The sequence below is a fragment of the Gadus chalcogrammus genome, chromosome 12, assembly GCF_026213295.1.
Source record: "Gadus chalcogrammus isolate NIFS_2021 chromosome 12, NIFS_Gcha_1.0, whole genome shotgun sequence".
Lineage (NCBI taxonomy): Eukaryota > Metazoa > Chordata > Actinopteri > Gadiformes > Gadidae > Gadus > Gadus chalcogrammus.
Window position 1 is genome coordinate 12947198 of NC_079423.1, and position 22313 is coordinate 12969510.

At 43.0% G+C, this 22313-nt stretch overlaps 2 protein-coding genes across 3 annotated transcripts; one reads left to right on the forward strand and one right to left on the reverse strand.

The window, feature by feature from the left end:
* Positions 1-1112: 1112 nt before the first annotated feature.
* LOC130393898 (afadin- and alpha-actinin-binding protein-like) lies at positions 1113-11080 on the forward strand. Of its 2 annotated transcripts, none has more exons than XM_056604656.1 (14): positions 1113-1250; positions 2468-2575; positions 3114-3277; positions 3702-3905; positions 4244-4354; positions 4465-4600; positions 4751-4826; positions 5454-5634; positions 5931-6078; positions 6561-6697; positions 7151-7345; positions 8223-8319; positions 8762-8909; positions 9218-11080. In XM_056604656.1, the coding sequence occupies exons 2-14, from the start codon at positions 2557-2559 to the stop codon at positions 9318-9320; spliced, it is 1719 nt and encodes a 572-aa protein (XP_056460631.1). In that variant the 5' UTR covers positions 1113-1250; positions 2468-2556; the 3' UTR covers positions 9321-11080. The 2 variants fall into 2 exon arrangements, with proteins under 2 accessions (XP_056460631.1, XP_056460632.1); XM_056604657.1 differs by having other exon boundaries at positions 2497-2575.
* LOC130393895 (vitellogenin-like) lies at positions 10564-20917 on the reverse strand. Its single transcript, XM_056604653.1, has 34 exons — positions 20878-20917; positions 20597-20617; positions 20334-20485; positions 19979-20230; positions 19729-19890; positions 19267-19415; positions 19037-19187; positions 18777-18934; positions 18520-18685; positions 18309-18434; positions 18010-18228; positions 17692-17909; positions 17492-17589; positions 17255-17379; positions 17028-17126; positions 16819-16938; positions 16481-16667; positions 16151-16244; positions 15869-16054; positions 15160-15301; positions 14849-15059; positions 14369-14742; positions 14208-14252; positions 14017-14088; positions 13609-13815; positions 13230-13372; positions 13004-13139; positions 12759-12885; positions 12484-12664; positions 12303-12397; positions 12115-12209; positions 11736-11901; positions 11218-11379; positions 10564-10862 (listed from the first exon to the last, which is right to left on the reverse strand). The coding sequence occupies exons 1-34, from the start codon at positions 20915-20917 to the stop codon at positions 10750-10752; spliced, it is 4992 nt and encodes a 1663-aa protein (XP_056460628.1). The 3' UTR covers positions 10564-10749.
* Between the last annotated feature and the right edge of the window lie 1396 nt (positions 20918-22313).

Genomic DNA, 22313 nt, shown 5'->3' on the forward strand with positions numbered 1-22313 from the left:
ATAGCTCGTGAAAGAAACTTTTTGTTTTAGCTATTCTGTAGCGTCATGTGTGTGTCACCTTCTAATACAATTTGACCTTATTTTTTCAATCAATCATCTGAGTGAGGGAAAAGTGTTTGAGGATTGGTCATTGTTGTTAAGGCCCCAAATGTAGTGGATAGTGAAGAGTTACAGACTGGTTGCTCCTCTTTCCTTCATGAGGAAACTATAGAAACCGTGAATTATTTTCTCTCTCTAAATAACTGAAGCCAGTCACGGTGGAGGTTGCCTTGGAATACATGTCATGCAATTTCATATAAATAATTTGCGAATACTTTGAAATAAGTATATTTAGTCATCTTTTGCAACTGTAAAATGATTGTTATGATTGTAATGTGTCCTAATACTTAATAGTAACCTGTTGTAATAAATGGCTAGAGACGCAGAAAGTAGGTTTACATTTGCTTCAAACATAAATCAAACATGCAAAATGAAAACAACCAGGTAGTGGATACAGGCATCATATATCATCCACCACCATGTTTAATCTGCTGTTACCTCCAGACAGCATAAGGAGGTAGGTAAAAACTCATCTAGGGAATGAGGTTATTTATAAGGAAACTTAACATTATCACTCCACCCACTCCAGCCCATCCAATAGCTCCCCAACATCCGAGCACACCATGTTACTGCAGTCGTGATAAGCGTTCAATGAATGGCAGACATACTGTACATCAACAACGCTGACAGGCATAACTGCTTCTTAGGTCAGGTTGGGTTTCATCGTATCCAAGACTGCGATTGCAATTTTGTCCAATGTGCTTATTGTTCCACTTTTTACGTCATCATTCTTGGAATAGCATCTATCTGGCCTACATAAAGCAAGGCATGGATTTAAATGGGGGTACCGACTCAGATGTTGTTGACAGTCAACACTGAGGAATGCGTTTTGTACTGGGTAACAAAGGGCTGAATTAAAAAGCACCTGGATGATAAATGTATCAAAAACTTCGTAAATGTAATATTGTATTGTTATTTGTAAAGCAAAATAAATTTCCTCCACTACTTACGTCCACAGGGAGGTTGAAGCGAGTTGCAATTCTGCGCAAATTCACCGGAAGCAAATCCTAGACGAGACCCAATCAAAGCAAAGCAGCGTTTGGTTGCTAGACAACGAGTTACCGTAGTGTTTGGTGTGACGGCGTACACGGGCGGCGTCGGAGATCGGGACAGTGAATGGACTATGTTATGAGACAGCAGGAAAATAACACGTAAGTAACCCAGTTTCTGTTCCTCATAGGGTCTCGTATTGTAACGCTCAATATTGCTGGCGTGAAGTCACTCTTTATCTTGCCTTTTTTAGCTGTTATATGGATTTGTGATCCACGTCCGCTGCGAGGGGTTGCGCTTTGACTACCGAGCTGCCAGTACTCCGATACGCTCCCATATGACTAATAACATGCGACTTAGTAAAATGTTACTCTTGATAACCTTACCCAGCTGATCTATGCTGAGAAAATTCGATCCAATCCTTGAGATTACTATTAACCCGCTCCCTATCTGTAATAACCTATGCAAAGTATTTCCTTAAGACACACTATCAGGTTTGATACTTTAGACTTCAATGATCGCATAGGGCGTATGTCACGATTGCCTGACTCGTATGCGACGTTTACGCGTGGTGTACTTCAAATCAATTAATTAAATACTTGTTGATTCAATAGGCCATTAAGTAGCTCACTTCTCGTTAAGCTTCGTGACTTGGGCTTGCCATCTGGCAGGTAGAATTACTGTGTGTAGCCTTTACCTCCACCAATGTACCTTCTGAACACATCTATTGTGACACATTGTTTTATTATTACTAAGCTACTATAATGAATGTTTAACATCAATTTACTTGATTGCATCCATATAATCTGAGTTTGGGATACAAAATCCTACATTAAAACTATTACAAATTGATGCACTATTATCGATATATTAATGTATTCTGTACCTCTATGTATATATTTGTAAAATATACAACTTGTTTACAGCGAGGGTTGTCTTTAGTCAGCATACTAAGGGAGATTAGCTGTTCTCCTGGTGCCTTACCTCCAACCAGACATGCTTATCTCTATGGGAACAATGCAAGGCATCTCTAAAAGAAGGCCAACTTCTATCAGAAAGAAAGGCAGAATGCTTCATCAAGCCTGGGCCATCAAAGTAATTTCCATCAGAGTTAATGAGTTGCTGATCCCTAATTAGTGAGGAACTAGGTATTTAGTTTGAATAATGGTGTCTCTAGTGCATCTTCAATTCAGTTAGATTCAATTCAGTTACTATTCATTCAATTCAATTACATTTTCACGTGACACACGAAACACGACAGGACAATAAACAGACCCAGAATCTGGGTTTTGCATTGTGCTTTGCTCGGCTCACTCTCTGACCTTGTGCCTAATCCAGACGGTGCGCCACTCATCCTAATCTGAAGCGTCTATTTCAGGATCCGTGTGTGTGTGTGTGCGTATGTAGGCAGATCTGGGGTGTAGCGGATGAGCCAGATACACAGACTCCTGGGAGCCCCGGACCACGATGCCAGAGTCGGCCCTCGGTGAGTGTGACCTTCCAGGCTCCAGTCTCCCTGGGAAAACTGCCCTATTTGTTGTAGATTTGCAGTAGGCGTAGTGTTTCTGAATGTGATAGAGGATGATGTGTGAGACTTGTTACCGACAGTTGCACTGTCTTCATATCAATCTGTATATGTGTTACAATGAAGTAGCACTTTGTTAGAAACACTGCCCTCTTCCAAAGGCCTGTGTAATGAAAAAGTTCTAATTGACATTATTGTTACATTATAGTAAGAAGTAAAACAAAAACATGTTTGTATTTATTATACAGGTACTCCTCTGGATTAACCTTAATAAGAAACATATACGGTAGTCAAATAAATATCTATTTATTTGACTAGCAGTATTAGCAGTATGGACTTGTAGTGCTTGTTGATCAAGGCCAAAATACATCAACTGTTGTATTGTAACTCATACTGTGCTCAGGCCATTCACACTTTATTACATGAATGCCAATCCCGTGAATTGAGACCACGAGGTCTGACAAAGCTCTTTTTATACTTTCTTTCTTTGCATGCGCAGAACACCAGAACACTGCCGGCAGCGCTGTCGTATATAGGATGTCTCCCCTGGGCCATTTCAGCCAATCAGAGGCTCCCTCTCTATCCGGGCACAGGAGCCCCTTCGTGCTCACCTCGTTCTGCACCGAGGACAACGTCCTAGAATGTCGCTCGTACATCAATCAGGTGCGTGTGACTCAACGTGTGTTCTTTGGCTGAGGTGTGCGCTGAGCAGCACAGAGGAAGACGTTACCATCCTATATGCTATGATTACTCCACACTGAATGTAGGTGTACTGTTTGTGGGTCGGCTGTATTATGGGGAACATTGAATGGATGTCTATTGCTCTTTGGTGCTTCTAAGGAGTCTGAAAAATAACATTAGCATTTCAACTGAGCCTGGGATTCTAGACAATCCTTCATAGACAACCACAGGTATCAACGTATCACTTATTCCCAGATACCCCTGGGGCAAAAACCTTGAAACAGACGGATCAAGCATGTCTCTTAAATGACCCACTGGCACAAAGGATGTTTCTGAAAGAGAAGGGAACACGCCTTGTGGATCCGTATCACATGTGCCTCCTGTGTCTCTCGTGCCCGTTCCCCAGGAGGTGTCGTCTCTGGGCCTGCGCGCCGTGTGGACCCCGACCGACGGGCCAGCGGAGCTCAACGTGGTGGCGGCGCTCAACAGCCTGTACGAGCTGATCCAGCTGCAGCGCCAGGGCCTGAGAGCACTGGACGACATGGAGGTGGAGCGACAACGCTCGGCCAGCAACGCAGAGCTCCTGCAGCTCAGCAACACCCGCCTTAAGGTGACGGGAAAGCCCTCCCCTCTCCCCTAGAACAGCAGCCGCGCACGCACGAACGAAAAACCGTTCAACAACGGTGTGTGTGCTTGGGACATGTAGGTTTTTACTGGTCAGAGTTGAGCCTGCGTTTGATTTAAGCTTCATCATTCACTTAGGCTTGATAAGTGCACAACCGATGAGAAGTGCACACTGATCTATACCGGCCATACTTTGTTGAACATGTTGATCTTTTTGATCGACGGATTAAATATTAATCTCAGACGACGTTACCCAATTGAATTGTAATCCCTTAGTTGTATCTTGTTGTGATTCTTGTATTTCTGCTGTGTATTGTCCTACAGGGCCAGCTGGAACTTTCTAAAAGAGAAAACACATCTCTGCTTGAGAAAGAGCGTCAGCTGCAACTTAAAGTGAAGAACTTACAGAGTTGCCTAAAAAATGAAAAAGAAGAGGTACAGATGATGTAATATTTACTTTGATGGCAAGTCTGTATTGTGAAACCAGATCTGGTTCCCTGAGGGAAAGTATGTTGACTTCACCAGTGTGTGTTATGTTTTGACAGGTCCAAAGACTCCAAAACATAATTGCTAGTCGGGCGAGTCAGTACAATCATGACATGAAGAGGAAGGAGCGAGAGTTTGGCAAACTGAAGGAACGCTTGAATCAGCTCCTTGTCGACAAAAAGGAGAAGAAACAAGGTCTCAAATGTTTATTATGTTGCCTTTGTATATAAGCTTATAATTTATACATATTACAGTTAATCTCCGATGATGTCATACAATGCAATCATGGTTTATTTCTTTATATTCTGAAATTTATATTTTTGTTCTTGTATTTTTTACTGGCAGCAATGGAAGTGTTAAATTACGTTGAACGCGCTGACGGGAAACGAAGCATGTGGAAAACTGGGAGGACAGAGGCCAGGTATGTTCTGTAGAACTCCCACCTGGAACGCCTAGAACTCAATGAGCTGAAGGGGCTACATTACAGATAAGGGGAATTAGATTCGAGGAGCATCATTATCATACAATAATATGATATCATTACATAATTATTATCACCATGATAATAGAATCGGGATGCATACTATTATGGGGCAGAACTTTATTAAAGTGCGGATGTCAAAATTCACAACAGAAGAACCAGCTTTCTTTATTAACTGACCATTAGCAATTGCCTTGTATTATAGTCCTCAACGGACCAGTAAAACCCCAAATACTTTCATCAACGGTCGAGACACAACCAGTACTGTGTTCTCCTATGAAGCTAACTGCTAACGTCCCGCTGCTTCTGAAATTCGACCGCGTGTATGTGTGAATCAGTATCCTCAACCAAACCAAGTGACAACATCAAACTTTTACCTTAAATTTTATTTTTATGTCTTCTATATGTATTCTTCTCATTTTATCCTGAATTTTCATTATATGTCTGAGATAAAATGTCTGCATGTTGATCTGTCTTTTATGCCTGGTGAGCCAAAAAAAAAGGTCCACCTTGGTGGACATTAAAGATTTATCCTATTCTATGTGTGAACGACTCCCCCCCCCAAAGGCACGAAGGGGAGGTGTACCGCACCCTGCTGAGCGACTACGACGCCCGTCAGAGGGAGCTGGTGCTGGAGAACTCGGAGCAGCGGAAGGTCCTGCAGCAGATGAAGAGGGACATGGTCTCCCTGCTGCGTGGCTCCAAGCCCGCCAGGCGAGAAGAGACGCCTGGCGACCCGCAAACACAGGTTCGGGGAGAAGTATTGAGGCCTTAGGTCCACCAGGCTCATGTTAAAATGTTAACGCGTCACACTGACATTTTTTTATCAAAAGAAGATGGCAAAAGTTACGAAAAACTGACATTTTTGTTAGCGCTTATGTCATGAAACGGAAAAAAATCGGTCTGATTGGTTGCTTGATGAGATTTTCGGATTCTTTATTATGGACTTCCTGTCAAGCTGCTCGCTTCTAGTGTGTTCGTAGAGCCGATGAAATACACCGGTGTCATTGCACACGATGTCATGATACCTTCTACACTGTACAGGGAGATTCGGAGGACTCAGAGGAGGTTTTAGAGTCCAGTAAAGAGGAGTTTGAGGGGTCTTGCGTGGACGCCAGGGAGAAGCTGACCAACAGTATTCGCCTGAAGTGGAGGAAACTCAAGAGCCACATGGAGAGACTGGACAGCCAAGGTAGTGGACCTCGTGGTCGCCATGTCACCGGGGAAGTTGTACCTTACTGCAAAGGCAACTTGAATCTTCGCTTTTTGAAACCTAATGGATTAATAGTCAATCATAACACTGACGTCCATATAGCTACTGGTAGCAACATTAGACATTGCTGGATATATATATATATACAATGTACCTAATATAAAAATGCTTTTACCAATGATGTGCGTATAGAGCACTTTCCACGGTGTCATGTTCATGATTTAAGTGCTTCTTTGAACAGCTAAAGATAAGCAAATAGCTCTAATGTTTTTATTACTTTTATTGACTTTAATGATTATATTGTTAGATAATATTCAGATGGCAAAGAAAAATATATATTTTACAATATTTAACCCAAAAAAAAAAAATTGAATTAAAAAATACAGTTGAATGGGTTCGACCGACCCAAAACCAGAGTGATTGAAACTCGAGGGTTGCTGTGGTCTTGTGTTGTGGCGCAGCGTCTTTGGTGCAGGCTGGGGAGGGCGCCGAGCCTGATGCCGTCCCCCTGGAGACCCACGGGCAGGAGATGGAGCGGCTGAAGCTGGAGATCCAGCAGTGCAAAGACTTCATTCACAGCCAGCAGCAGCTACTGCAGGTCTGATCATCGTCATTGACTGCTAGTTCACTACGGATTAGTAACAAAACATTTGTGTGTGTTTTTGTGGCTCATCATTCTCTTGCAAAAAAAAAAACTACTATACTTTAAATACCTATAATTGCATCATTATTAAAACGGTAGAATCTAGTATTAAACCTCTGCACTTTCTAAGTTCCCTAACTAGCGAGCTTAAGTAGCATGAGTTGTCTCTACAACCTAGGTTGACCTATTTTTTTTTATATAACCTGGGCAGATTTTAAAGTCCCCTTTATATACACTCAAGTTCCAGTTCCTACATAATTTTCTTTAATTAAAAAAACAGCAACTGACGGCATCACTACGAATGACTCCAAACTTGAAGTGTAACTTGCGCCGATATCAGTGAGCTACAGTTGCTCCTTGCGTCCGTCAGTGATCACTCACAGTTCCCTCTGTCCCTCTGCCCAACAGCAGCGGCTGACTTCCCCGAGTGAGGAGGAGGAGGCGGCCTCGCTACCCCCCGGCAGTCCCATGCAGGGGGAGGGAGGGAGGCCGGGGGAGAGGGGGAGGCTTGGGGAAGACTGGAGGGCTCTGGAGGAACAGAGGACCCACTTTGAGAAGGAGAGGAAGACCTTCACCGAGGCGGCCATACGGTTGAGCCACGAGGTGGGAGCGAAAAACACAAAGAACAAATAACCTCACTGTACTTTTGGCGGGAACGGTTGTGGGTAATTGTTGTCGTTGTTAAAAGAAGAGATGCTTACAAAGTGGGAATGTCATGCTGCTTTAATAATAATAATAATAATAATACATTTAATTTAGAGGCGCCTTTCAAAACACCCAAGGTCACCTTACAGAGCATATAGTCATCATACATTTTTTAAAAAACAAGACATTGTGGAAAAAATAAATAAATAAATAAATAAATAAATAAACATAAGCAATAAGAAATAAATAAAACAAAAACAAGACAAAACAAAACAAAAAAACAAACAAAACAGTGATCAGTTAGACGTTGTGTGCGAGTTTAGGCATACTTTCATGAATCAACATGTCTTTGATTCAGCATAGGGCTGGGCGATTAATCAAATTTGATTTAGCGTCAAACGGTCACAAAATTAACATAATCAAGTTTTTTCTTTTTAAATTATTTAATGTTTTATAGAAAGGGCAGAACAGCTGGATACATATCTGTACATTATTTTAGATTGGAACATTTTCTTTTTGACCATTTTGTGTATTTTCTTAAGGCGAAATTTCAAAGTTTTTTTTGGGAGAGACATGCTGAAGAAATACAACATGTTTTCAAACTCAAAAATAATCGTTTGAATAATCGTGATTTCAATATTTACCAAAATAATCATGATTATGATTTTTCCCATAATCGAGCATCCCTAATTCAGCATTGTTGCTAGATACAAACTCAGTCAAGCATGTTTTATCCATAGTGCCACAATTTCGTATCGTACCAACCTGAATTGTTGTGTCTGTAATATCATATTTGTACAAATCCTTTATCATATATTTGTTTTGGTATTGGCAGCGAATGATGTTCGAGGAGGACCGCGCCACGTGGCTCAAGCACCAGTTCCTACACTGGACTCCCTTCACCGACCAGAACCAACCCCAGATGACTGAAGGTAAAAGTGCCCTATCAATATGTGAGTCTTATCCTAACCGGTATCTTGTTAATCACCAACGCTGTTTCTTTCACGATTTTCAGAAACTACCAAGGCAATAAAGTAATACGAATGATCTGTTATTGATGATGATTAAAGGTGTCATATTATACCACCAGTTGTGTGATTAGCAATTACAAGCCGTTTTGAAAATCTGCCTCTTCTGACATCACAAGTGAGCGTGTCCACCGAGATTTATGATGAATAGATGAGCAACGTTTGCTACAGTCCACTGGGCAGGCTGGTAGACTGATCTATCCAGCACACATCTAGGTGGACACGCCCACTTGTGATATCAGAAGAGGCAGATTTTCAAAACGGCTTGTAATGGCTAATCACACTCACACATGGTGGTATAATATGTCACCTTTAATGATTGATTATGAATGATTCCACCATGCAGGCGAGCAGGAGGCTGCGTCAGTCTTCTCCCCAGAATGCTTGCCTGGATCCCCGTCCCCTGAGACCTCTTCCTCACCTAGATGCCAAGCTCTCCAGACCCAGTCCACAGCAGACCCTTACCGCAGTCTTCCTCCCTCCCCGGAAAGCAGGTACCGATAAAGGCACAGCTATCTGCCTAGAAGACCAAAAACTATGTATATGTACGTTTTAGGACTAAATGAGCTGTCAAAGTCAAAGTGTTTTATCATCAAAATGTGCAGTATAATATTCTTACAATACCATTTGTATAAAGCAGGGCAATGGTAATATACATACAGTAGTGATGAAAATAAAGAAAAAAGGAATGTAGTCTATTAACATAAAATGCAAGGTATAAACGGGTTCAGGTTAAACACTATTGACAGTGAGACTCTGCAATAAAGTGACTGTGTAAAAAAAAAAAAACCCTCTCTTTCAGCCACAGCCCGACCCAACCAATCACAATCAACGGCTGCATAGGAGAACTGCCGATTGGTTCTAGCGGGGGAACGGCCACCGTGCGCACACAGTTGACCAGCTGAAATAAGGCTTACGAATAAATGAGTTAATCACAAGAAACCGGCTTGGGATGCAGAGACAGAGGACTCAATGATTGTGCATTAGTTTCCCACGTAACAGCAGCTTATAATGATGAAGAACCGTGCGGCTTTGTAGTCGCACACCCAGATAGGGAAGGCCAGCGCTTGAAGACAACTCGTCACGCAGTTGGTCGAAAGTAATGAAGCAGTTGCTCAATCAATCATTTACAATCAATTAATCAATCAATTAATCAATCAATCAATCACAGACACGACGCAACAGGAGCTCTGAGTCTAAATCACAGAGATACATCTGTGAAGTAGATCTAAAAAAACAAACTAACATGATTGACCACAGATGAAGGAGCCAAAGGAAATGGTTAAGCACAGCGCCCTGGTGTTTTGGACATGGGTTCAGCCTCGATCAATACTTATTAATTAACTTATTTTCAATGTGATTCCAAAGTATTTTTAAGTCTGTTGTGTTTCATTTGTATTTTCTATTTTTTTTTTTATGGTAATGTCAATGTTTTTTACTTTTACTTTGGCAGTGTGTGAGCGGTACACCACCATTGCACGCAACTCCAATTGAGTCATTGTTCATTGTTTACATGGAGGTGTTGTCATAATTTGGGGTTCATCAGCTAAATGTCTCTTTTGATTTTGTGTCATATGAATAATTGTCTAAATATATTTAGGATGGATTGAGATGCTGCTGTTTAAATCGAATCATTTAATATAATGTTCATAACACCTTAGTATCAAATATTGAGTAGCTAGTTGTATTTTCTATTGCATTGGGCCTGATGGAACACCTATGCTATAAGTGGACGTCATGGCAAGGTGCCTTTGTTGAGGCCCAGAGAGTCAAGAATGTTAAAGAACCAACAATGTTAGTGAAGCATGTTGAAAGCTACCCATACAGTATCTTTGTTCACCATGTTCTTTGTCCAGGTAACAAATGGACAATTTGTGTTCTTGTCCGTACATTTTGTTTTCAAATTGAATACACTCTTTAAGGAGGATAAAGAAAGGTAGAGCTGTTCTCAATAAATGTTAACTAGTGATTTTACAACGTTGATGAATGTGTTTTATGAAAGGAATAAGTCAGAAAAGAGGCAACTATTCTAGTCTCAAAAAAGGAGTCTCTCCCAAAAAAAGAAATTAGTTCAAATAATTTAAATCCCAAATATTTATTTTCTGTTAAAATAATTAAAAGTACATCAATAATACCGGACAAAAGGGATATTTGTGGAAAAGTTTTTATTATTCCTCTTTGACATTACATTGTATTGTTAGAACCCTGACACCAATCAAACTGCCAAGAAAATCCCAAAAGATATTTGTTGTATTTGATCGCTTTAAGGATACAGAAGTTAATTGATAAATACTTAAAGGGGAGTGGTGCTCTGGTGAGCGGGGCGTGGCCAGCTTAAGCACAGAGGTTGGCGCAGTTGCAGGCCAAGTGAGCCATCACGCTCTCCCTCAGGTCCACACTCTGCTCCAGGACGCTGCTCAGATCTCCAGAGCGTTGCTGCTCAGCGCCTAAAGGAGGAGAAAACATCAATGATGTTGAGGGTCGCTCAGCATGGTGTGTGTGTGTGTGTGTGTGTGTGTTATTATTACTATAAAGCTGTGCTAGTAGTGACTCCCCTTTAGATATATTTAGGTGTAGGGTGTTAAGTCATCTTGCTCAAGGATGCCTACAGAAAGACTAGGCATTAAGGATTCAACCCAGAACCCTTTTGGCTTTAGGGGGTCAAACATACTACACACCACTACAACTAGACTATTTGTCCGGTTGCATAAAATCTGTTGTGTGAAGGAATCAGTTGAAGTTGATAAGTGGTTAGTTTTGAGGAATAAGGAAAGGTGACAAGGTGGCATTGAGGGTGCTTACTAATAGGCAGGCAGTGGAAGCCAACGGTGACCGGGGTGGTCTTGACTGGGATGCATCCAGGGAGGCAACGCAGCACCGTCTCAACAGAGTGGCAGTTGGACTCCTGTCCGTGGACCATGATCTGTTTCTCCAGCTTCACTGACTCCTGTCTCATACGGCACTCTGTAGCGGGGTAGATGAGGGAAGTGTTATGCTGAATCATGAAGAGGTCAAGTTTCCCATCCCGACCTTTCTACTACTCGTATGCATCGGTGCGTATTGATTTCTTTCTGTACATTATTTTGTCGTTAGGTATTCACGGTGGTGTCTTTGGATACCTATTGTATTTCTAGGGATTCTTATCATATTTGTATTCTAAAATATTCTCTGCAACCTAATGCGAGATACTACCACATTGCACACACTGAACCCTAAATCAACTTTTTTATACTGTTCTGCTGTGATTGGTGTCTTTCAGATTCAGACTATGAGGAAACACAGCCGAGGCAGAGGTGGAGTCAAGGCAAAGCGGGTTTTACCGGAGGCATCTTGGCAGTTCTCAGCAGGGATCACCCAGGAATGGGCGTAGCTGACGGCGTCCTTGGCCAGCTGTCCGTTGGGGGTGCGGAACTCCTGTCTGACCTCTCCGTCGGCCTTTCCACAGATTCCGCATGTCTGTCCCTTCATCCAGTCGGCCAACTTGACCTGTGAGTCCAGATGGCATTGTGTCAGAATACCTGGTAACTCTTACGTTTCTATCCATGTCAGTCCGTCTAGGCACCTGCTAAAATAGTTGGGATAATATCCAAAAATAGTCCGGAAATACACCTAAACATCCAAAGGTCAACATAATAAATATAAGAGTTTGAATTTAGGTTTCATTAAATGTCCTTGTTCAAAGGTTTTTAACAGTTTTACCTTCCAGGAGCTCCTGTCGAAGTAGACCTCATGAAGACCGTGGCTGGCCGCATATACAGAGATGCCCTCACCGTTAGACTTGATCTGGATTGTACCTTGGAAGTGGAAAAGCATTTCAATTTTGAGTTGAAGTCGGAGTGCCATGACAGGATGTTGAAGATTGGATGTTAGATGTTTTTTTAAGATACCTGTGGGGTGCTGGTAGGGCAGGTTGCTGATGGGGATCTGCATGCCGTTAACCTTCACAATCATGTTGTCGTTCTCGGGGTACAGGTCGATATCGCTAAAAGAAAAGATAAGAGGCGTTTGGTTAGGCATATGCACATGGCTACCAAATATGTTTTTCTTTACAGACACACAAGTACTCACATGTCAGCGAGCTTCACATTTATCCAGTTCTGCTCAATGTTGTCCTTCTTCAGCAGAACCATGAATTTGAGCTCCTTGGAGCAATCCTGGGCCAGAACCTGGTTGCAAGACAGTGGCATCTCGTTCTTGTACCTCCTGTTGTTGAATGTGGTCAGGGTGTTCTTGGCGTAGCTACACTGAGCTGGAATGGGGAAAAAAGGGAACAGCATTTAGGTATCCATGACTCAAACAACTTCTCTGGATGCTAAATACCATAGGTTCTAGTGGCCTTTTACCTTCATAAACCTGAGCCAAGACGTATTGGACTTTTTCCATGATGTTGTTTTCGAAGGGAGTAAGGCTGGTGAGTCCGTCGAGAGGCAGAGCAATGGGAAGGTGCAGAGCTAACTTGTAGATAGTGTGCTGCACGGATAAGAACAAAATGTTTTTTTTGGTTATTATTCAACATGGCATATCAGAGTCATATTATATTCATATATAATTTCACATTTATCCTGAACAGAGTGTCGATTTGACACACCTTTGGTGTCTTCAAGATCACATCGAGGTCCTTGTTAGTAGTTGCAACCACGATGAGAGAAACCTGCTTCTCAATGTTGATCTCCTTCCCTTCAACGAGTCCAGCGAGGATAGACGCAGGGATGTACTTGTAGACGCTGGAAGAGGAAGAGTAGGGACACAATTGTAATAGGCTGTGTTACATTACAGTAGCACGGTACAGGCTGCATCGGTGAGGTTGCTCTTACAGCTTGGCGTAAGTCTTGAATGATATCGGCAGCGCTTCCCAGGACACTGTCAGACGAGCCGCAGGGCTTTTGACGACCAGGCCAGTCTCAGCTGTCACCATGGCGCTGTATTCCTTGCACTCCGCTCCCCAGGCAACCTTAGCCTATTCAAAAGAACATTCTACATCAATGTATAATCCATGCCAATGCCAAATAAATAAGAGAGAGGACAACATGACAACATTGTTTTTAGAAGCCGCTTTTATCCAAAGGTACTTCTGGTTGTAACTGAGAACAAGCAATGCATACAAGCAATAATACCTACAAATATGGACGTGCTCCATGATTTTTTTTTTGTGCACAATAAATTAAACCAAGGATATGAATAAATATTACTTACAGATACTTTGTGCTTGCTAAGAAGAATTCCATCAGCACACAGTTTCCAGGTGTCACCTTTGGCCAAAGCTGCAATGATCAGCTGGACTCTTTTGTTGGGCTTGTCCAGGTAGGTAGACAGCTCATATCCCATCATTTGGTTGTCAGCTCTGACCACACGGACCCAGATGGCGAAGGCAGGAGGAGCTGCAGCGCCAAGGTATTTGTTCTGTGAAGAAAGTACGAGAGTTGCAATTAATAAAATCTAAATAATTACGTGTGGTTCAAATTGCGTCGATCCAAGGGGATCTCAGTGACTTCCGACCTATGTTGTTCAGGAGCAGGTAGGGAGTTGGGTATTTGGCTCAAGGATGCCTACAGGTAGGTGGTGGACATTTGGGATCAAACACCCTAAATTAAAAAGTCTCACATTGTTGTAGATGGCCCGGAAGCTTGAAGCACTGCTTCTGCCTGTGGAGGTTCTTGCTGAAGAGGTGAGAGACTGAGAAACGACATTTGGTTTACAATATGGAATTTCTTTCCAGCAAAAAAAAACATAGAAACCTAGGAATGCCATTGTGTATCATGACCGAATCATAGATCATAAGACAGCTTATCTACCTGCTTCTTGTGGTCCTTTTGGAACTTCAACGGGTACACAACAGTCTGCATGGAACAAACATCGAATGTCAATATCAGCGAATATAGATATACACTATACACAGAGCCCGTTTGTAAACGTTCAGCATCTCCATGAGCATCTCAGGGTGGCAATATCTTACGTTGGACAGACGGCTTCTTGCAGAGCGGGAAGAGCTGGAGGACGAGCTAGACGAGGAGGAGGAGGAGGATTTGGAGTTCAGTTTGCTGCTACGGCTGCTACGGCTGCTGCTGCTGCTGCTTCTGCTGGAGGAGGAGGAGGAGGAGGAGGAGGAGGAGAACAACTTGGCGCTGCTGCTGGAGCTGCTGGAGGAAGAGGAAGATCTTTTCACGGAGGGATTCAGGATTTTCTTGAGCTTTAGCAGAGCAGGTGTGCCCTGGGCGTTCTCTTCTTCTACTTCTTCTTGGCTCAGGTTGATCTGCTTAATTAGCTTTGCTGCAGCCGTTGCTCCGACTTGGACCTCGATCTCTATTCTCTCGATCTCCTTTCCGGCAACTGTCGAAAAATATAAGACACACGCATACAGGAAGATATGTGGTTGACTTGAGGCACAGAGCGTTTTTTCCATGCATCATATAACATGTTTCTTTTTAGTACTTGCCATGTTTAATGACCACAGAGACAACATGCTTTCCAATCAGTTGGTAGAGAGGTGTGTTCCTGATGAATGAGGCATCCTCAGACTCCAGCTTGATGCAGGACTTCATTGCGGCTAACTTAGCACAATACTTCTTCTCAAATCGGGCAAGTTTGGACTTGATGATGGGTTTCATTCCAGATACCATGTCAGAGAAGATCTCGGAGGATTTGGACTAAACAAAAGAAGGGACCAAAGATAAGTAAGGAAGTTATGGTGAAATGATGGTGCAGTAGGGCAAGGCTTTTTCAAAGACATCATTGTGAACAACTCACCGAGCTACCAGACACAATGGAGTTGGCATTAGACACGAACCGTCTGCCGATGAGGGGCTCCAAGATCTCTGCGGGAATGATAGGCACGATTTTCTCGGCCAGGAGATCTTCAATGTTTCTTGCCACGGCGAAACTCTCATAACTGTTAAGGAAAAAAAGGATCAGGTCATGTTTGGGTAATACACATGAAGACCTTGCAGAGGTGCAGGTGATGGAGATTCGTCTGTAGAGGAGAGATAGGTGGGGGTGTGGCTCTCAGCACCCATACTATTTCATGGGTATGCAGGTTTATGTCTTCTGACAAACTCACTGAGACTTATGACACTTATGAGTATGATGTACACGCCATCACACCTCTGTCAAAATTGTAAAGCCTGCCTATTATTTGGAGCTACCTAGACTGAACCAACATGCAGAAGCCTTTGTCTTTAATATTTGTACTCACTATCTCTCGTAGCAAGCAACTAGTTCGTAGCAACTTCTAGTCTACTCATATTCTTCTGACGGAAAGAGTTCTTCTTGGAGTGAAGGAGTGGAAGCCGAAACCATAGGACTGGCGAATGGCTGGATTTTATGTGAGACTTAACATTTATGTTGGTAGCTGGATTAAGCTAGTACCACTGCATATGGTACTAGCTTGGAGCCCAGTTTCTTTTACACTCCTTCAAAGTCTTTTTTGTTTTTGTTTAAAGGAGAGAGTTTTCTTTACCGCACGGTTGCAAGTTGTTCAGGCACGGCAACGGGCAATGCCTGGATCCTGAAGTTGCCTCCAGTTATATCAAGATTGGCTGCAATTTTGCTTGGCAGGACAGAGTTGACCTTGGCTCTGACGAGCACAGATGACTGGATGAGGTCAGTGTTCACGCCCATCACAGCGAATGACTGAACAGCGATACTAGAGGAAACAATGGATTTTATAGGTTTCATGAATTATGTTATCTTTTTTAAATATATATGTATATAGGATTTTAGGACTAACAACAAGACCTACCTGGGCCTAATCTCAGTCTCCAGATTAATGTTGGCCTTCAGCAGATGAGCCCAAAGGAAGTTCTGGGGCAGAGCAGGTGTGGTGCTTGCCTTGACTAACAAAAACAAGGGAAAAAAGAATGCACATTCCGAATGTTTAAAATCCACATGGTGCAAGGCCTCTTCTCTCTCATTCAATTGAAATAATTATCAAATTTATAGCATTATAAAGTAGTGTTCATTATGTACCAATATACTAACTACTAATTATGGTCAATCCAGAAGAAGTTTACATCAAGAAACAAGGAACATGTTCTTCTTGGTGTTTTTACTATAGACTGAAGTCACGTACTTTGGACGGCGGCGTTAGCGACAGCAGCGGTGTACATGCTGAGCTCCATGGGGAATCCGGCGGCGGTGGGGAGGATGCGGCGCACCTCAGCAGCCAGCATGGGCTTGGTGAAATGGGCGGTAAATCCAGACAGCACACTCCTCAGAGCGTCCTTTCCCATTTCCTGAACGATGGGTCTACTGGCAAGCTAACAGGAGTGGCAAAGTGTTATTTAACAGGGGTGGTTGGTAACACGCACGTTGTGACTTACACATTAACACATTGTTTCAATGTTTTAATTATTATCAATGTTGACATTTGTTTAGTTAGCAGCTGGGGAATTGTAAGGTAAAACTTACTGCAATGGCCTGATCGATCAGAATTTTGTCGAGGTTGGCAAAGGCGATCTCCTGGCCCAGGAACTTGATGTACACATTGGCCAGAGGCTTGCTAGTAGGCAGAGATCTCCACTGGGACAGCTATTGGACAGAGCAAAGCAGTACATCGTCACATTCTGAAACATGTAGCATGTTTGTCTGTGCGTGATCTGGTCCATTGGATTGCTTACAGCCTTGATGACACGCCTCATCTTGGTGATCCTGTCAGCGTTCTCGCTATCAGGGTTCTTCAGGAGAGCCTCCTGGAGTCCCTCGGTCCTCAATCCAATCTGAGAAGGAGATGAACAATTTAAAGTGGTTACCAATGGCCTTTCTCAGTTTATTAATTCAATGAGTAAGTTATTTTGTAAGCTCAGCCTGCTTTAGATGGCTAAATGAAAGGGCTCAGTCAACACACCTCAAGAACATCAGCTGCAGCTCCGGCAAGGTAGCCACGGGTCTTGGCCACGAAAGCCCTGGGAAGGATGCTGGCAGCATCGTTGATGTAGAATGCACTGGCAGCAGCACCAAGCATCATGGGCTCTGTCCAAGAGTTCGATAAAAACAACAATCAGATACCAATCACCCGACAATGGTAACCAATCACCCGACAATGGTAATGATTCCTAAATGTTATTTTTCTTGGTGTCCTTACCGCTGTAGGCGTCCATCTGAATGGCTTTGCTGAAACGGTAGCTCAGACGATCAAACTTGGGGCTCAGGATCCTGACAGCAACATTGCATGCGGCAGCACTGCAAGAAAAGCCAACCATAAGTCCTTGCACTATTGGTGAATCACAATTATCATCAGTCATGTGGACTTCATGAGATATCAAGAGGAATGCCTGTTCCTACACAGACGCCTGGTGAGATGCGGTGCTTCTGGTCAGGGACTTCATGTGGGAGTAGGTGAAGCTGGCCACCTGCAGGTTCTCTTCGGTCTTCAGAACGTTGGCAAGAGCAGTTACCAGGCCAATGCGAGGCTTTGTCTCAAACAGCACAATGCACGCAAGCATTCGCAGCTCAGGCTGCAGGGCTTTATCCATGAACAACTGTACGACCATATCTTGGATCTGTTTTTTGGAGAGAAGAAACAAAGAAACTCAGATCTGGAATCTCCTGCAGATGTTGGCAGAGGTCTCATCATTCCATTGAAATTGACAAATTACGGACCAATCTGGGCTCCTTCTTGGCGATGTTCCTCATGGCCAGAATGGCGTCAACGTGGACTCTCGTTGGCAGATTTGCAGCAGCAGAGCCAAACAAGGGCAGGATCTTTGTGATTGTCTTAAGACTGTGGGGGTGTCCGGCGTTACCCAGAACCTTCAGAAGCAAAATAATATCCTCGAAGTTTTCCTCTGCAACAGCTCTGGCGATTTTCTCGTGGATGGGCTGGCAAAGGGAAATCAAGAATCATTCACATGACCTGACTGTTATAATGTTAAAAATAAAGATAATTTTCCATTTGCTACCTTGATGAGCTCGGAGGGGCAGGCGATCTTGTCAGAGCAGAACTTTGCAACCATGGTACCATAGCCGAGCATGACGATTTGACGCAGAGCAGGATTCTCCACAATCAAGTGGTTGTCTATCAGGGACTGGACAAATGGAATAAGTCAATTAAGTAGATAGTATATGATAACTGCCATCCAATAAACTGCTTCTTTTAAAAATGTTACCCACTTCCACAATTGTAATGGCCTCCTGATCAGCTGTCACCATGTGCATGGATGCTACAAGAGCCTGAGCTGCCTCAAGAATGCTGATATCTCTAGCCAGTAACTTCTCCTTGATGAATCTCAGAGTGGTTGAGGTTCCAATGGCGGGAAGGGTATCCAGGATCCACTGTCTAAGAGTCAAAAAGAAAGTCAAATGAGCTCAACTCAACAGTTTTGTGCCAATTTGTTCATTATTTATCATGATTGTATGATCTAAATCACCTGTAGACTGGTTTGCTCTTGAATTGACTCCAGATCTGGTCAATGTCCATGATGTTTGATTTACGGAGCACCTGAATCAGTTCTAGAAACTTCATGGGGGCCTCTTCGTGAACTGTTTGCATGTTGTTGACGACAAGATGGTTGAGGAGCTCCACAACCTATTGATGGAGCAGAAGAAAGAAATAAGGTTACAAAAACAATATTCATTTGAAATGATATACAAAATGTATACTTTTCTTAAAACAACTTAAAACAAATACCTGAGCTTGGGGGTTTGTGATCTTAATCAGCATAATGGGGGACTGCAGAAGCTCGGAGGCAAACTCATATTTGATGGATCCACGATGGAGATACTGAGCGTTAACCGGTGCGATGGGGGTCTTCTGAATCTCAAGGAAAACCAAGGACTGCCTGAAAACAACAACAGTTAACTGATGATTTCCTGCCCACCTCCCATATTGACATTGGTTGTTGTGGTTATTCCACGTACTTGGTGTTCATCTGGGCAGCGCCGTTAAGCTCGTTGAAGGGAGAGAACTGGATGAGCTCATTGACGCTGGCCTGCAGGATCAGAACTCCAGTCGGGACTGGCTTCAGGACGTAGTTGTATGCGGCAGCTCCCCTCAGGTTCTTGGCATCCTGTAGAGATGAGGCATACATATACAAATTCAGACATTGGCATTGTTATTGGCAATGCTTTTTACTATCTGTGGCACATGTTAACTTTTTTTCTTTTAATATAACTCGACAAATTTATATGAGATTAATGGTGTGCTTATTATCTCGTTATTATCTCGTTACTATCATTATTATTATTATTATTTGCTATAGCTGTACCTCATGTATTAGTGTTATTCATTGACATAGCTCTCAGTGATTTGTTTCTGTGGGTTTCCATGCTTCTCTAGAGTGTGTAAATCATTGCAGACAACTCAAAAAGAGCTTGAGTTACCTTCTGGCACTCTATGCATTTCTCTGTGTAAGCCAGACCCAAATCCTTGACAATCTTCTCCTGGCAGTTATTGAGATCCCTGGTCTTGGTCAACAGAATGCGGTCGGCCTTCTCGTCTTCAGTGATGGCGTAGAGTGTGTTGCACACGCCCTGAGCTCCAGCCTGCAAGGCACAACGCACGCGCTCATTCAGAAAAACTCGGTACAGGTAAAAAATACCTATCACCGTGGAGTTGCACTTTATAACAAACCTCCTGCAGCTCGTAGACATTCTGGGTCTTCTTAATATTGAGCTGCAAGATGTTCAGTACACCTCTGAAGATGTTCAGCACGGTGGTTGAGATGCCTTCTGGGGAGTAGACCTTCCCGACAACACCATTGGCGTACTCAAACTTGATGGGAGTCGCAAGCTGGGAGGCCAGGGCTTCCTTCAGCTTGTTGGCCGGGATGAATTGATCCTTGGGCAAGACGCCACTGTACTCAAAGAGTTCAGGATCGGCAAGCTAGGAGCGAGATCAGATCATAATTAAACAATTCAATAGTCGATTCCGGTTTTGCTGCTTGAGGGAAATTGCATTTGGGTGGCTGCCTTAGCGGGATGTTTACCTTAAGCAGGTAAGTATTCTCAGCAATGTTACTGATTAGAACTTTGCTGAGGACCTTCAACCCAGCGCTAGCCAGACCCTCCTCAGGAAGGCCCGCCATGAGTACCGCCTCATACTTGTACACATAGGTCTTGCTGCTGGCGAAGTCAGGAGCTGAAAGCACAGTTCCATTTAACATCCGAGTTCTCATGAAACAGCAATGGAGATACCCATGGAGTTATTCTCATCTGAAAGTTTACCCCCTGAGTAGACCTGTACACTTACCAAAGTTGACGTACTGTCCCGCTGAAATTAGAGAATAAAAAAAACACAATTACCCATTTTCAAACCTTTTCATGAATTCTGAATGGTGATACTGCACTAGTAGAATACATTTAAATGACTTGAAATTATTACTTCAAGTCCAGGTTCAAATAAAATGAATATCAGAAATGTAGGTCTACAAAATAAGACTATATATTTCAAATAATAACAATGATCAAATAATAATAACTATATATAAAAATAATAGTAGATGTTGAAACAAGAGCACACGAAAGACTCACCCACGACGGCCAGAGCCAGCGCAAACACAAACACCTGCATTTCTCCTGTGAATGTGGCATATTGCAGTCCCAAGCAGCCTTATAAAGGGGAGCATTTTGCGGTTGGCCTATGGTCAAGCCACAATGTCAGGCCAACCCGCACCGATGACATTGAATTTTGTCTATTTTGCGGCACATTTCATTTTTATCTCATGGGGTTAAAAAACCTCGGCTATTTGTTGGTTGTGGTAGCATATTGGTGTGGATCAATGAATGGGAGGTTAGGGCCACCTGACTTGTACTTGTTTGAATAGGCAGGGCTGCATTCAACAGAGACCCAAGGGTTACGAGACCAACTCGTCATTATGACACTTTGAGTCAAACTTGTATGGGTGGGGGTTGATTTTATATTTGTTCATATTAAAATCGCACATCAACCATATCTAATGGCCATTCAAATCTGACTGTATTCCTTAATCATCTGAACATGATCGAATCCAACTTTAAAGAATTCACACACTGAGGGTGCAAAGTATTTACCTTGAGTAAGAAGGTGTTAGGAGCCTCAGCATTGATGATGACCTTGCTGCTCAGTTTGACACCAGCCCTGGCAAGACCAGCTTCAGGCAGACCTCCCAGGATAACTGCTTCATACTTGTACGTGTAGGTCTTTCCTACACGTCTTCGTTTTAATTAGTTCATTATCCAATGAAAATAAGAAATTGTGTGTTGCCGCTACCTGAGAATGAGCCCTTTAAATTGACATAAGGTGTGGGTCCTAATCCCCAGAACCAGCCATGTTGTACCGCCTTGTTTCTACAGTATCTCAGAATGCAAAAACGACTCTAGAGAATGTGATATTAATTCAATTAACTTTCAATTAAATTGTGAGTGAACTCCGTTTCAGCTTGAATTTGAACACTATGTGATCTTACATTTTGTGTTTCAGGATAAGAGTTATAAGAAGGAGGGGTGCGTGCAGGGCCACCGGACCCCCCCCCCAAGGGGGCAAGGCAGAGGGGGGCCCATGGGAATGTAAAAAAAGTAAAGGGGACACATCATGCCACCAGGTGTGAGTGTGATTAGCCATTCCACCTGTGATTGAACAATGCTGCACATTTTCAAACCTGCTTGTAACGGCTAATCACACTCACACCTGGAGGTATGATATGTGCCCCTTAATAAAAATAATATATCTTTAATGTTCTACCACCCCCTAGTGGCAGGAGCCCCACATTGCGCTCAGAGGCCATATGCCGCTCGGTCAACAACTGTTCCACCACCGAAAAAATCAACTACTGGCCAGATGGAGCTCCACACATCCGCACACACCATGTGGTATAACATAAGTGTCCGAAAAGCGACCTCTCTCAGATGCGGCTCATTTAGCCATGAAAACGAGCTCATGCTACGTCCTTCAACCATTTACATTTGCATAAAAGCAGACGCTTTTATCC